At 44.9% G+C, this 13,590-nt stretch overlaps 3 protein-coding genes across 4 annotated transcripts in view; 2 read left to right on the top strand and 1 right to left on the bottom strand.

Moving 5' to 3' along the window:
• drosha (drosha ribonuclease III) overlaps positions 1–5,339 on the top strand; it is a 119,415-nt gene extending 114,076 nt beyond the window's left edge. Inside the window, exons 34-35 of one of the 2 annotated variants that reach the window (XM_080794084.1) lie at positions 4,059–4,205; positions 4,260–5,339. In XM_080794084.1, coding sequence (XP_080650210.1) covers positions 4,059–4,189 — 131 coding nt within the window. In that variant the 3' untranslated portion in view covers positions 4,190–4,205; positions 4,260–5,339. Of the gene's footprint in view, positions 1–4,058 lie in introns of both variants that reach the window. The other variant, XM_080794083.1, reaches the window with a different exon arrangement.
• Positions 1–13,590, top strand: part of LOC308336417 (uncharacterized protein) — a gene marked incomplete at its 3' end in the record, with an annotated part of 688,546 nt that overhangs the window by 149,962 nt on the left and 524,994 nt on the right. The window lies entirely within an intron of this gene.
• LOC308336638 (cadherin-6-like) overlaps positions 6,504–13,590 on the bottom strand; it is a 68,235-nt gene continuing 61,148 nt past the window's right edge. The window contains exons 11-12 of the mRNA XM_080794085.1: positions 12,972–13,223; positions 6,504–11,614 (exon numbers count right to left, since the gene is read on the bottom strand). Coding sequence (XP_080650211.1) covers positions 11,088–11,614; positions 12,972–13,223 — 779 coding nt within the window. The 3' untranslated portion in view covers positions 6,504–11,087. The remainder of the gene's footprint in view (positions 11,615–12,971; positions 13,224–13,590) is intronic.

Genomic DNA, 13,590 nt, shown 5'->3' with positions numbered 1-13,590 from the left:
TCCCCACCCCTCCACCCCTAGGCATTGCTGGGGAAATCCCTTCATAAACAACTGTATAGAAAAGTCACGATTGGGCAGTCACACACTCGCACGCACGTGACTGAGCTCTCTCTATCTCTCTCTCTCTCTCTCTCTCTGTGTGTATGAGACACGGTCAAGGCAGATGGCCGGCCATCCTACAGCCTGGTTTGACTCGATTGTTCTTCCTGTTAAAGGGACACTTCACTTCAACAAAATGTTAATGACGTTTAGAAGATTTAGAACACTTCCCTTGGGTTTTTATGTGTGTAATATGTGGTATTAGATAATTTAGATTTTAGCAGTGTCCATGATGTCACAGACACTGGGCTCACTTCCTTCCTGGACTACAATTCCCATAATGCTTTGGCGCACTGCTCCTCCTTGTGGATAGGGGTAGTGCTGTCTTACTGAGACAACATGTAGTCCAGGAAGGAAGTGAGACCAGTGTCTGTGACAACAGTGTGACATCATGGACACTGCTAAAATCTAAAATATCTAAAACCACATATTGCACTGCACATAAAGACCCCAGGAAAGTGTTCTAAATCTTCTAAACATCATTAACATATTGTTTTGCAAAAAGGGTGAAGTGTCCTTTTAAGGACACTTCAGTCCCAATTTAAGGGAACCAAACTAATCAAGCATGAGGCAGCCACTGCCGCCTCACTCAGGGGGAAAAGGTTATTTTGATTTGGCACTACTAATACAATTTATTTGGTCGAGCCTGCCAGTGAAGTCAAGCCGCAGGAAAAAAAAAAGGAACAAGTTGTGTTCAAATAGTCTTTTATAATATTTGAACACCCAAACCTCTGTCCTTGAAAGGAATTATGGCGTAAACAGAAAGACAGGAACCTGGCTAAATGTGCTAATGCTGTGAATTAATCAGTATGCAGAGGGCCGAGTGGGCTTCTTCAATGGTATCGAGAATTCACAATATGTCTTTATGATGCCCGACACACAGACCTCTCTGTTCTCCCCCCCCCCCCCCCCCCCCCAAAAAAAAACGGAGTGCTGAAAGCTCTGAGCATTCATTTGGCTCACACCTCATTATTTTCGCTCTTGTGCTTGCATGTTAAACAATGCAAAGCATTTTCTTTTAACATCCCCAATGATCTGCCAACCAGGGGAAGAATTCTAGTAATTACCATATGTTAACTGCAATTTGTAGTTTCCACTCTCCCATGCAATCCAATTGTTGCTTTGTCACCCTGTGTGTGTGTGTGTGTGTGTGTGTGTGTGTGTGTGTGTGTGTGTGTGTGTGTGTGTGTGTGTGTGTGTGTGTGTGTGTGTGTGTGTGTGTGTGTGTGTGTGTGTGTGTGTGTGTGTGTGTGTGTGTGTGTGTGTGTGTGTGTGTGTGTGTGTGTGTGTGTGTGTGGTGAGAGAGAGAAAATTAAAGTTATACCATTTCAGACGTTACAGCTAATTCACCAGATCTTTGGCGAGGAAGAGGCATTCTTTGCCATGGTGCTAGAGTACCAACGTCTTAAGGATGCTAATATACAGCGTGTGTGCGCATATCTCTCAACATGATTTACAAAAAAAGTGTCAGTGTCAATTATCTAATGTAATCCAGGGCACTACACTTCCTCTGCCAACCTGGGGGGGCAGCGGACTGACCTCATGCTTCCTTCTATGCATGGGGAGTCCAAGCTGCTTCTTTTCACCTGACAGAGGGGAGTTTCCACAGCCGGACGTAGCGCGTGGAAGGAACACGTTCCATTCCCCTCCATCAGGCGCCCTGGTTGGCCAGAGGGAGGTAGTTTAGAGACCAGGATTACTGCATGTGTTTTGTGAGGGTACCTACCCTAGGGGAGTACATTTCTAATGTGTCTACATGAGGGAAATTGGTCACCTGTCACAATATGAGACCTGCCATCGTGTCATATCCTGTCACACGCGGGCCGGGGAGGAAGTCAGATTGACAGCATGGTTCAGCGCCACGTCGTCAGGCCACTGTTCAAACAGCCTCCACGTTCCAGCCCATTATGTCCAGGCAGGTGAAACATGTAGGAGGTCAGGAGTTCAGCACGTCGCGTACAGGACACACGGCTGTTAGGATTGAAGCTGACACATCTGGGTTATTGTCCCTGAAGCAGCACTTTCTTACCATAAAACAACAACAAAAAAAGTTTAGTCCTAGTCAGTGAAATTGAGAAAACAAACTGAGTTTTGAAATGTAAATTGTGCAGTAGCCCTACTGTCTGAATGTCGAAACCATCTGGGGAGTTCTTTCAACAGCTCCCTGCGAGAGAGACAAAGCTACTCGGCTGGCTGGCTGGCGTTCCGCTCTTTGATGATCTGTCGCTCTCAGATCACGGAGCATTCCTCTGTACAACCCCATTTGGATGATGAAGTTCTATGAACTACATATCTATAATGCATTATACACTCCCTCTCTCTCTTTCAGTCCGTCCTCCCCTCCTCCCTCTACCCATGCGTCCTACCAGTCACTTTCTTCAACGCTAGTTAAGTTCGCTTAGCCGACTCGGCCTCGTTGGAGTTGCAACCCAATATGGACAGAATAGTAAATTAGGCAATGCCAACACAGAGCAATATTTATTTCCCACCACAGAGTAACCTTGCGTCACTAGTACCACCACCAGACTATAAGTGCGGGGGCCAGAGGAAAGCCTGGGTGGATGCAGGGAAGCGCAACGACAACTAGCGTTGAAGAAAGTGACTCACATCTGTCCTACTCCCTCCCCGAGGCCAGTTCTTTCATGGAGCCTCTCCAGTTGTTGACCTGGGGCCTTAATTGTTTTATGTGGGGGTTGACATATTCAAAAGGAAAGGAAGCAATATTGTGGAATACAAGGCCTTCCACCTTGGTCAGGGGGAACCAAAGCCATGTACAGTATGTATGTACGTACGTATCCATTGTACATACCTACTGTACATGCCTCGGAAACCCAGAATGGAGAAGAGAATGGATTCATGGTCGTATACAGATCTGACCCACGCTCCCTTGCGTCTCCAGCAAGACACACACAGTCGATTGGTTCTCGAGGTTTAGAGACCAATTGATCCAACCAACCTCCCACTTAAACGGTTCTTAAGATATGCAAAGAACACACGTGCACACACACACACACACACACACACACACACACACACACACACACATATTTGCATAAATAAAGTGATTCCAACAATTCCCCATACCCTCGAATAGTAAAAAAATTGTGTGCTGAAAAGGTACAGATATAGCGGCCGTGGAAAAGCCTCGCTTCTTACCGTAGGACGGTGAACAACTACTCCTGTTTCGGTCTCCGAGAAGAATGAATCACTCGGAAAGTTTTCTTTCCTTTCCTTTCAAAAGTAGGAAGTTGCCTTGAAGTAAGTTTGTTCAGATATACACAGGTTTGGTCTTCTAATATGCTAATCTCTTTTTACTGCAAGATCCAAGCAGCAGCAGCAGAAACAACAAGTCAGCAGTATAGGTGCAGTTCCCGTTAAGTTGAAGAACCCGTAATGTGACATGACGGTCCACGGCACATGATCAGACGATCTGCTGCGCTACGACGACGTGATCTGTGCCATCGAATTATACAACGCAAAAGGCTGGGCATCTGTCAGACATGCTGTTATGAAAAATGTGCACGGCAGACTCTCTCCCATATACCGTGTTGTTTATTTGTTGTCATCTCATTACAGATCTCATTTGGAGATGCAGCTCTCCTCTCCCTAATTATGTTATCAGATCCCGTAGTCGTCGCCACTCGGGAAGCAAATGAGGCCTGTCTAATTTCAACGTCGCATTGTTTATTGCCATTGGAAATATAGCGACAATATTACAATGGCTATTGTCTCGTCTCCACCGCGGTCTGATGGAAGTGACAGTGTGACATTCCGGCTAAGCAAAACAGACTCAAAAGCAATTTTGAAACTTAAATTGATGTGCTGGTTTGCAGACTGACCTTGTGCTCCCTCTCTCTCTCCCCCTCCCTCCCTCTCTCTCTCTGTGTGTCTCTCTCTGTATCTCTCCCCTTGGTCCACTTGTGACTCCTCGTCTCCTCGCTCGGCTTGCCTTCTCCCAGATAACTTCCCGCAGATGGCTCATCAGAAGCGCTTCATCGAGCGGAAATACAGACAGGAGCTGAAGGAGATGAGACGAGAGCGGGAGAGGCAGGAGAAAGACACGGACGACGCGGACGAACACAAGAAGTGACAACTTGTTGGGCTTGGTGGAGGAGGTTGCTTCCCCTGTGAGCAAACAACCTCCACCTAACCACCCCCAGGTGGGGCAGGGGTCGAGTCCCCACACACACACACACACACACACACACACACACACACACACACACACACACGCATACAGCCAAGCTAAAGACCTGAATGACATCTTTCCCACCTATCCTACTAGATCGCAGACGGAAAAGGAGTGGAAATGGTGATTTGAGGACAAAAAAGAAAATCACAACTTTTGAACAAAATTGAACAATTTCAACATTTTTCTAAAGTATTTCATAAATACAATAATTTCCATAAATGCAATTAAAATATAAAGGTTTAAAGGGGCTTGCAAACGGCAAGCGAGGAACGCAGGCGTTGTTGCCTGGATCAACGACAGCTCTCCTCCAGGTCTGCTCAAGAGGGCCGCAAGCCGCGCAAGCGTAAAGAAAAAGCTAAACGGTATCCAGGTCTGGTGAGTCGCTGGCCTGTGCACGAAACGAGCACGCTCCCCAGTGCTCCGCGCAAAAGCGCAGGTCTCATTGAAAATGAACTATAGGCACGTTCTATCGCTTCACGTTTGAAAGGCCCTTAAGAAGTAGACAGATCCGCAAGCTTGCAACGCTGCACGACCTTGTAGATCCGCTATTCTCACTATAGTTTAGGTCCCAGGCAAATGTCTCATTTCTCTTTTCGGGGAAATGTTGCTGTAGATTCGGTTAATGACATTTGAACCACTTTTGTTTGTGAATGCATGGGATAGGGCTTTGGGGCCTTAGGGCCTTGGCTTAGGGCTGTGTGCTGCGGGGGGGCAATGTGTGCAACCACTAATGAAGAGAGGACCAGCTTTATATGCACGGGTGGATATATAAATATCCAGACTCTGCGTTTTGTTCTGTCCCAGATATTATGAGACTGTCAAAAAAAGCCTTTGAAATAAGTGTGTGTTGATGTGTCATTTCTCTCCCAGGAGTAGGTCTCACTTGAAATATTACGTTTTATCATTGTATCTGCTGGAATTTAACACCATCGCTCACAGTCATGTCTTGGACAATTGTTTTTTTGTTTTGTTTTGTTTGTAAGTTTTTTTTTGTTTGTTTTTAAGAAATGTCAACTGTTAAATTTTTAAGATTGCAAATAAAGATTGTTTCTCCAGTCCAGTTTGTTTTTGCCATTTTTAATCAACCGCTGCTGAGCAAAAGGGCATCTCAGAGAAGAAAAAGGTTGTCAATTATGTTCAGTGTAGAATGTCACCATGTGTCACTCTTTCTTTCTTTCTTACTTTCTCACTTTCTTTCTCTCTCAATAACCCTTTCCAAATCACATTTGCTGGCACAGATTTTAATTATAGATTGTGTAATTAATGATTTCCTCCATTAGTCTGGATCCAGATACTTGCTGCCTGCCTTCCCATTGGTGTATTTTACCTGTGCCATCCACAGTCAAAAATGTCTTTACTTGGATTCCTCCAATGGTGTAAAGTTAACTATTTTACAATTTAACTCTGAAACAGTTCTTGACAGACTTTGAATAGAGGCTAGAAGGGGGTCCGTGGAAGTCCCAGACGCACAGGAACGCGGCCAGGTACGTACACTCCAACATTTGCACATGTTCGGACAGCCTCTAGGTTAGGCTCATATTTATTCACTTATATTGTACTTATATTTCTAAAAAATAATGTATCACTTTTTATATGCTGTACTCTACCTCACACACATCCCATCACCATGCAGAGGAGGCCAAGCCTGATTTTCAAATATGTTTAATCGTCTTGAGTCATATAAATATTCAGTACAAAATATCACAAAGCAGATCGATGAACAGCCATTGGTCTAGGGCCACCTTTACACTGTCACGACTTCTCATATTGTTTCTACAATGACGAAACTTGACTTGCTCAATCACATTGTCACCGACATATACTGTAGCGGAGGTTCCCCTCAAGGCTAGCCATGTCTACACATTAACACCCACAGACCTACAATATCCGGAGAAAGGGGGCACCACGCACCAGCACCATGCCCCCACACGTCTAGAAAACCCCCAATAACAGTGACACAGCTGTGCATTAGTAGCCGTTGTAAGAGTCCCAGTGTTGACTGCATGGTAAGCGAACTGCTACACAGTGTTGGGGAAGTTACTTTGAAAGCGTAGCTTGTAAAGCTACAAGTAGCTCACCATGGCAGTAGCTTGATCAAGCTACATAGCTACACCTGGAGAAATGTAGCTTGTAAAGCTACAGCTACATGGAAAAAGTAGCTCAGCTACTTTATATTTTTCAGCGTTAAATTGAGAATGTACATGCGGTGCATATGAAACAAAATATAATATCCTACAAAAAAGTCACATGCCACGATGCCAGCTGAAATATGCCTCTCAACAGTTTTATTAAAAAAAATAAAAATAAATAAAAAAGACTTAGAGACTTACACAAATAAAAGAGGATCTGTTGAGGATACTGTGTGTTATACATGGCATTTAATCGTCAATGTTAACACATCTTAACTGTAAAAAAAGAGACCCTTGTATAATGAGAACTACACCTACATTATAACTAAACAACTGTTACATGATGACATTTGATCGTCAACATTTGAAGACCCCTGTTCTAGACAGATTTTCCCCCATTAAAGAAAGGATAAAACAAACCAATTGTTGAGAATGTTATTAAAACGGGCATAGTCTTTACAGTCACACAAATAAAAGAGGATCTGTTGAGGATACTGTGTGTTTAAATGGCATTTGATCGTCAATGTTAACACATCTTAACTGTGAAAATAATAATAAAGGTCTCTTGATAGCCACACCTATAAATAAATCTTAACTTAACACAACCTAAACTGTAACTTAACTGTAAAAGAAAGTTGGGCCTATATTTTTTTATATGCCAGGGCAGAACCGTTTGTTGACGCGACACATGAGCAGTCTCTCAAAGTTCTTATCGGATAAGCGGTTGCGTTTGGCACTGAAAATGTCCTTGCCAACACTGAAAAGCCGCTCACATGCGGCACTGGATGGGACACCACTGTTGAACTTGTGGTGTTCTAGTGGGGGGGTTGTTCTAGTACAAGCATTAACACAGCAACCAATGGTCAAAATGAATATATTTATTTCATGTTATTGCCCAAAATTGTAGCTTGTAACTTGAGTAGCTAAGCTACCAAAAATTACCCAAAAAGTAGCTGAGCTACTTGACGAGGTACACCAATATGAATGTAGCTAAGCTACCACAAGCTACAGCAAAATGTAGCTAAGCTACGTAGCTCAGCTACATGTAGCTTAATACTCCCCAACACTGCTGCTACATTACGCACTTTACTGTGTTAACACATTAAAATGAATTTCCTCTTCATAGTGTTCGAGAAAGAATTTCCTGTAGCACGAGTGCATGAAGAGGGACCTTCTGTAAAAGGCCTACCACTGCATTATGAAGGTACGTTGGCCGGTTGTTTTCCATTATCCATGTATAGCCTGGTGCTTGAAGGCAAGAAAACAACAAGGACATACGGTACTGTACTCGTAATAATACTGCAAGCTGCCACCCTGTATGAAGAGAGGAAAAACTGTTAAGAAAAGATAAATGTGTTGAGTGTTTTCGCCACATTCCAACACGTTGTATACCTTGAGGCAGAGACAATGGCCTCTTACAGTGAAGGGTGTTGAACTCCATTAAATGCTCATCACAGAATCAGTCACAATCAACCACGCATATATTTGAGAGTAGGGAGCTTCGACAAAACAAGCGAAACAGGAATGAAACTCAATGGAGCAAATGAGGCAGGGGTAAAGGAGCACGTGTGCAGAGCAGAATAACTCTAGCATTCAGAACTTGGCTTTTGAACAAGTCGTGTAATCAATTGGATTGTCTAATCTACCGTGCTGGTGTTACAGGTGTCAAGATCAATTCAGAGTTAATGTACCCGGAGAACAAATACGTCACTGTGGCAATTATACCAATTGTTTTTTGTTGTTGTTTTATTAGTGTTTAAAATGCCAGCCTTTTCTCACACTGGCTCTTGTTGCCAGAGTGAGGGCAAAGCTTGCTCAAGCTGTCTTTTTCTTGCGTGTGCTGACAAGGTGCTACCCTCCTGTGTCTCTCCCATCAGACTGTAATCTTATCAGGTCAAAGATATCAAGGCAGTTTACTCCTGCTCGAAAAAATAACAAACTCATGTCACAACAGATTTAGCTGTATCTTTCATCTGTTTTCAATCAATTTCAGGTAGTTTTTCTCCCGATTTGACCAGACTTCTATAATAGGTCTGATCCTTGATTCCCTCTACAACACATTGGAATCTCTTAATTTTCACTACTTTCGCTGAAGGTTTGCCACATGGGGTTCATGTCAGAAGTTGGAACACTGTATACCAACTGGACATTAACTTAGAACCAAGCATCTTCTCAGTGGTTTTCATTGGTGTTATCATGCAGCCCATCCTATTTGCATTTGTAATGTCCGGTAGTGGTAGATTTGAATGAAACGTTCAGACGTGTTTCAGTTACTTAAGTAGACGTGGCCTGCACGTTTTGTGATGATTGGCCCAACAGTTGGTGACTTTGGTATATTTATTCTTTACACATCTAAACAAGCTGTTTTGATAAGGTTGGTCCAATAATTATCTACTGTAATTTGGTAGCAATCGGACCCACCGTTCATTAGATGTCAGGAGATGTGTTTTTCCAAATGTCAGAATGGAGTCTGACCTTGGTAGATCTTGAAGCACATCTGTAGAGTGTGGATACTGGATAGGTATGTTTGTAGTTGTAGGGTCATGTCAATTAAAATGGCATTGGTTCTAATTACATTCAGATCTTTCAGGAACTATTTGGTATGTTTATGTCACCCCAAGATAACAATTAGATGTCAATCTAAAAACAAAACAGAAAATATGTTGTGACCTCAAACACCATATTCATTCAGCATGGCTCTTTAAAAGCATTAGCCGCCTTATTATCAGCGCACACCACGACCAAAGCAAACCACTGATGATATCACGTACCCCTCCTGCATGTCCCATCTACTCAACATGTATCAGAAGCACAGTCTGTTATATTAAAATAATAATATCTTACATTTTACTGCATTGGTTGCTGAATTAATAATGCCTCTATCCTCAAGAGGTATTGTTTGAAAATGTTGACCTCTTGACAGAGGTCAAGCTCGACAGAACAGCTGTCCGATAGCATGCCACTTAGGAGTCACCATTCACCTAGCCTGGCTCAGCCAGCGTGATTTCTGATATGGAGGGGCGGGTGGCGCCGGGATCATGCCGATATTGGTTCATCGATCTGAGCACACGCCCCCCACCCCTCCGCCCCTCCCCTCCCTGGTAGAAAACAGCGGAGAAAACTGACGTCACCAAATGTGTAGCGACGCCCCCTCTGCACTGTAATTCACTCCCACTCCTAGACCAGGAAATGTGCCCCCATGGTTTTCATTTTTTGAGCCGAAAATAAAAGCCTGGGTACCGAGGCTATTCCACTCATTCACCAAACATAATAATGACATTATACTGTAATCGGTCACAAAATAACTGCGTGCCGTATTAGCATAGAATCCAAGGAACGGAATAGGGCCTCTGCAATGGCTGCTGCTGTATTCATGGCAACTCACTATTAAGCCCAAACCACACCACAGGTTTGGTCGTGACAATCTTTTTTTTTTTTTTAAGTCAACCACACCAATGCAACTCCTTGCAACTCAATGAGTTGCATTGGTGTGGTTTACCTTGGAAAAAGGATTTGTCCCGACCCGATCCTTTGGTGTGGTTTTGGGCTTTAGACACATACACAATATCCCCTAGTGTCTATTGTGAATCCCTGCTTGTTGTCAACCCAAAAGCCTGAACGAGGCCAGGGGAATGTACAATAAAACCGCGGGCCTGTTGTTACCGGGGTTCCAAGGCCTGGGGAGTGTACGGTAAAACCACGGGCTGGTATATCGGGATAAGCGGAAAGCCACCTGCACATCCTGGCGCTCACGAATCTGAGCCCTGTTGTGGATAAGAGGCAAACATTAGAGAGCCAGTGCTGAAAGAGAGCTTGTTTGGACAGATACAGTAACAATCCCCCCCCTAGGAAAAAATAAACTCCATAACGACTGTACAGTGTATCGTATCATATTGCCATACATACACAAGCAAAGATAGAAACCACAATATGCAGCATGTTATTTTAGTTGTTGTTTTTTTCCTTGTTTTTTTTGTTGTTTTTTTTAGTCCCAGAAACACTGAAAAGTATAAGCATGAACTGGTTCATCACAGGTAGCTTACGAAGAAAACAAACAAACAAAAAAACAAGTTGGTATAGATATATTTGGGCCTAATGCACACCTATACACAAAAGAAAAAAGCCTCTACACAAAGTCTTTCCATTAAAAGTGTTTCTTTGTTTTTGTTGTTCTTGTCTTGTTTTCACTGTAGTCCACCGCATTCTCTGGTCTAAGGTGACCACCGAAAAGTACAACATGACGTCACGCCGCGGTGATAAGAGACTCACCGCTCGCCCAAACACATCTCTCTGTTTCTACTAGCCACCGTTTTCTGTGGTCACCTTATCACCTAGAACTGGAGTATGAACAGGCCTCGACGCTGACATGGACTCATGAAGCGAAACATCTGGTCATCAGAGGAATCACTGCATGGCATCACTGGGCGATAAAAAGAGCACTTGGACGAACCAGCACACTGCGTCGGTGTCCTTTGCGTCTTTCAGACGACAATGCATGCACCAGAAATGTCCGCAGTATCACTAATGGGTGCGTGTGTGTGTGTGTGTGTGTGTGTGTGTGTGTGTGTGTGTGTGCACGTGCGTGATGTTTTGCTTGCCCAAAAATGAGAATTCGCAATTTCCTCCCTCTCTTGTACGCACTTTTTGCTAATTTCCCCAGCCACTCGTTAGGAATCGGCCTCGCTGTCGTCTCCCCCGTACATGTCTGCCAGTTTCCTGAAGCGAGGTCCCCACTCACTCAGGTAGTTGTAGTTCTGGTCTCCTTCGGTCGTGGCCGACTCCAGCGAGCTGAGCGACTCGGCCACGGAGCCGGTGCCCTCGTACGCGTACGTGGCCAGCGAGTCGTAGGGCGGCGCCGTGGGGTCGGCGTCGTTGTCCTGCAGTCTCTGGTTGATGAAGCACCGCACGTCCCTGCTGGGGTCGGCGGGGCCGCCCGGCGGCGGCGGCTGCAGGGCGGCCCGGCAGAGCTTCGGCGGGTAGAAGGACACCTCGGGGACGATGTCCCGCCTCTGCTTGTTCTCCTCGACGGCCTCCGGGTTGCGCAGCGTGCTGATGTCGAACGCCTGCGTGTCCTTCTCGCCGCCGCCCTCGTCGTTGTAGCTGACCACGTTGTCCCGCACGTCCTCCTTGGAGAAGAGGATCAGTGGGTCTTCCTTCCTCTGCCGCCGCAGGGCGGTGAACAGCACCACGATCACTGTTGGGAGAGAGGAGAGAATATACTGTTTCTTTGCTTCTCTTATCTTCCTGCGGGTCTCTGAAAGCCATCATTATGTGGATGTGATTGATGTTTACGAGGGATTTCTGTCAGACTCAAAGGCGGAATGGAGTTGCCGGTAGGATGTATTGTTGCTGTGCTTTCTATCTTCCAGGCTGATGCCGCGTTAATATGACAACAGGGCAACACAGGTCAAGAACAAAAGTACAATACCGTACAACAGTAGTTAGAGAATAGAGTAGGGGCTCCATTTCTGTCACCGCTAAACCCCTTATCCCTAAACTTCTTTGCCTTTTTTTTACTATTTAACATTTTTTAACTGATGAGACTTTAAAAAAGTGGAAATGTGAGTACTTTGTCCCACTACCTTTTGGGGATTTTCCAAATGTTTTATGCACTCTCTCATCCCATCAGCATAAGCCCATATTTAACAGGTTGGACATTTCAGACCGTTAAATTAATGTTAGTCTACTATATGTGGCAACTCCCATCGAACCAAAACAAACGCTTTGGGTTGAACATTATGAACAACCATAAATGGTAAATGGTGCATTTATATAGTGCCTTTATCCAAGGCGCTTTACATAGATTGTGCATTACATTCACCCATTCATACACCGATTGCGGCAGAAGCCATGCAAGCCAAGGTACCAACCAGCACATCGGGAGCAATTTGGGGTTCAGTGTCTTGCCCAAGGACACTTCGACATGTAGACAGGAGGAGCCGGGATTTGAACCGCCGACCCATGGATCAATGGACGACCTGCTCTACCTCCTGAGCCACAGTCGCCCGTCGTATCATAATAGTTTCTTTGTTTATTTGTGGCAAGATCTACCACCAGGCTGTTTGCAGACCTGGGAGTCAGAGGCCAGAGCCAGCGCTCGGAGGCAGCCAAAAGAAGCAGCCAGTGGCTGTTAGAGGAGAAAAGGCCCTGACGTAGCAAGCCAGGAGGTATGCGGTCAGCTTAGGCTTGACTCAGGGAAAAGGACGCCCCTGCCATGCATAGTCCCATGAGAAGTCTGCCACTCAACATGAAGGCGACTCTCGTGACTCATTGGGTCTGATCACCTTTGGCGAACTAAGGGAGCACTACTGATGATGCGTCCCAAATTACAATCTAACCCCAGCTCCTTTACATCCACCATTCAAGACGACACTATGTCTATGCCCGTGCACAAAGGAAATCTACATCTCCTGTGTTTCGTAACCTGTCTGGTCATGTTTTGAGTTGAGATGCCTTTTCTAAACTGCTTTTCTTGCAGCTTTTTCGTTAGTAATTAGCCAATGTAGTTCCCATCGTCTGCTGGGATTTGTCTTCATCGCATAAAAACTCACTGAGCAGAATGATGGCACAGAGCAAGATGGCCACCAGGGCTCCCGTGCTGAGGCCCGCCCGGCCCGCGAGTGCCTCGGCGTTGCACAGCTTCATGTTGCCCTCGCGGTCGCACGTGCACACGCGCACGGTCAGCGTGTTGGTGCTGCTCTGCATGGGATACTCCCCGTCGGAGATCACCACCGGCACCAGGAAGACGCTCTTCTGCAGCGTGAGGTAGCTGTTCCTCCGCGTCAGGATCCCTGCCGTGTTGTCTGGGGTTACGGAGAGATAGACCATGTGGTGAGTACTAAAAGTATGATGAAAAACGTTTGTTTCACTTATGAAAACTAAATACAATTGTCAATGCACACATTATCACATCGTGTCTTTTTTTTAACACATACTGAAAAATAAACAAAAAAGCCAAAGCAAAACAAAAAAAAACATCTCCCCCCCCCCGCCCCACACACACGCTATCCGCCAACCCCTGTCCCAGAAGGGTAAACTACACAGCATTCATTAATCAATATTTCTATGCTGACAATTTCGTCAGCAAATAAAAACTAAAAACTAGACTAAAATGTTAGGGACGGATTAGTGGAGAACAGATCCAGTAGAAATAAAAGACAAGTAATTTTC

Source organism: Protomyctophum bolini, assembly GCF_963924005.1.
Source record: "Protomyctophum bolini genome assembly, chromosome: 21".
Lineage (NCBI taxonomy): Eukaryota > Metazoa > Chordata > Actinopteri > Myctophiformes > Myctophidae > Protomyctophum > Protomyctophum bolini.
Note: the sequence above shows the minus strand (reverse complement) of the source record. Positions and strands in the feature narration are given on the sequence as shown.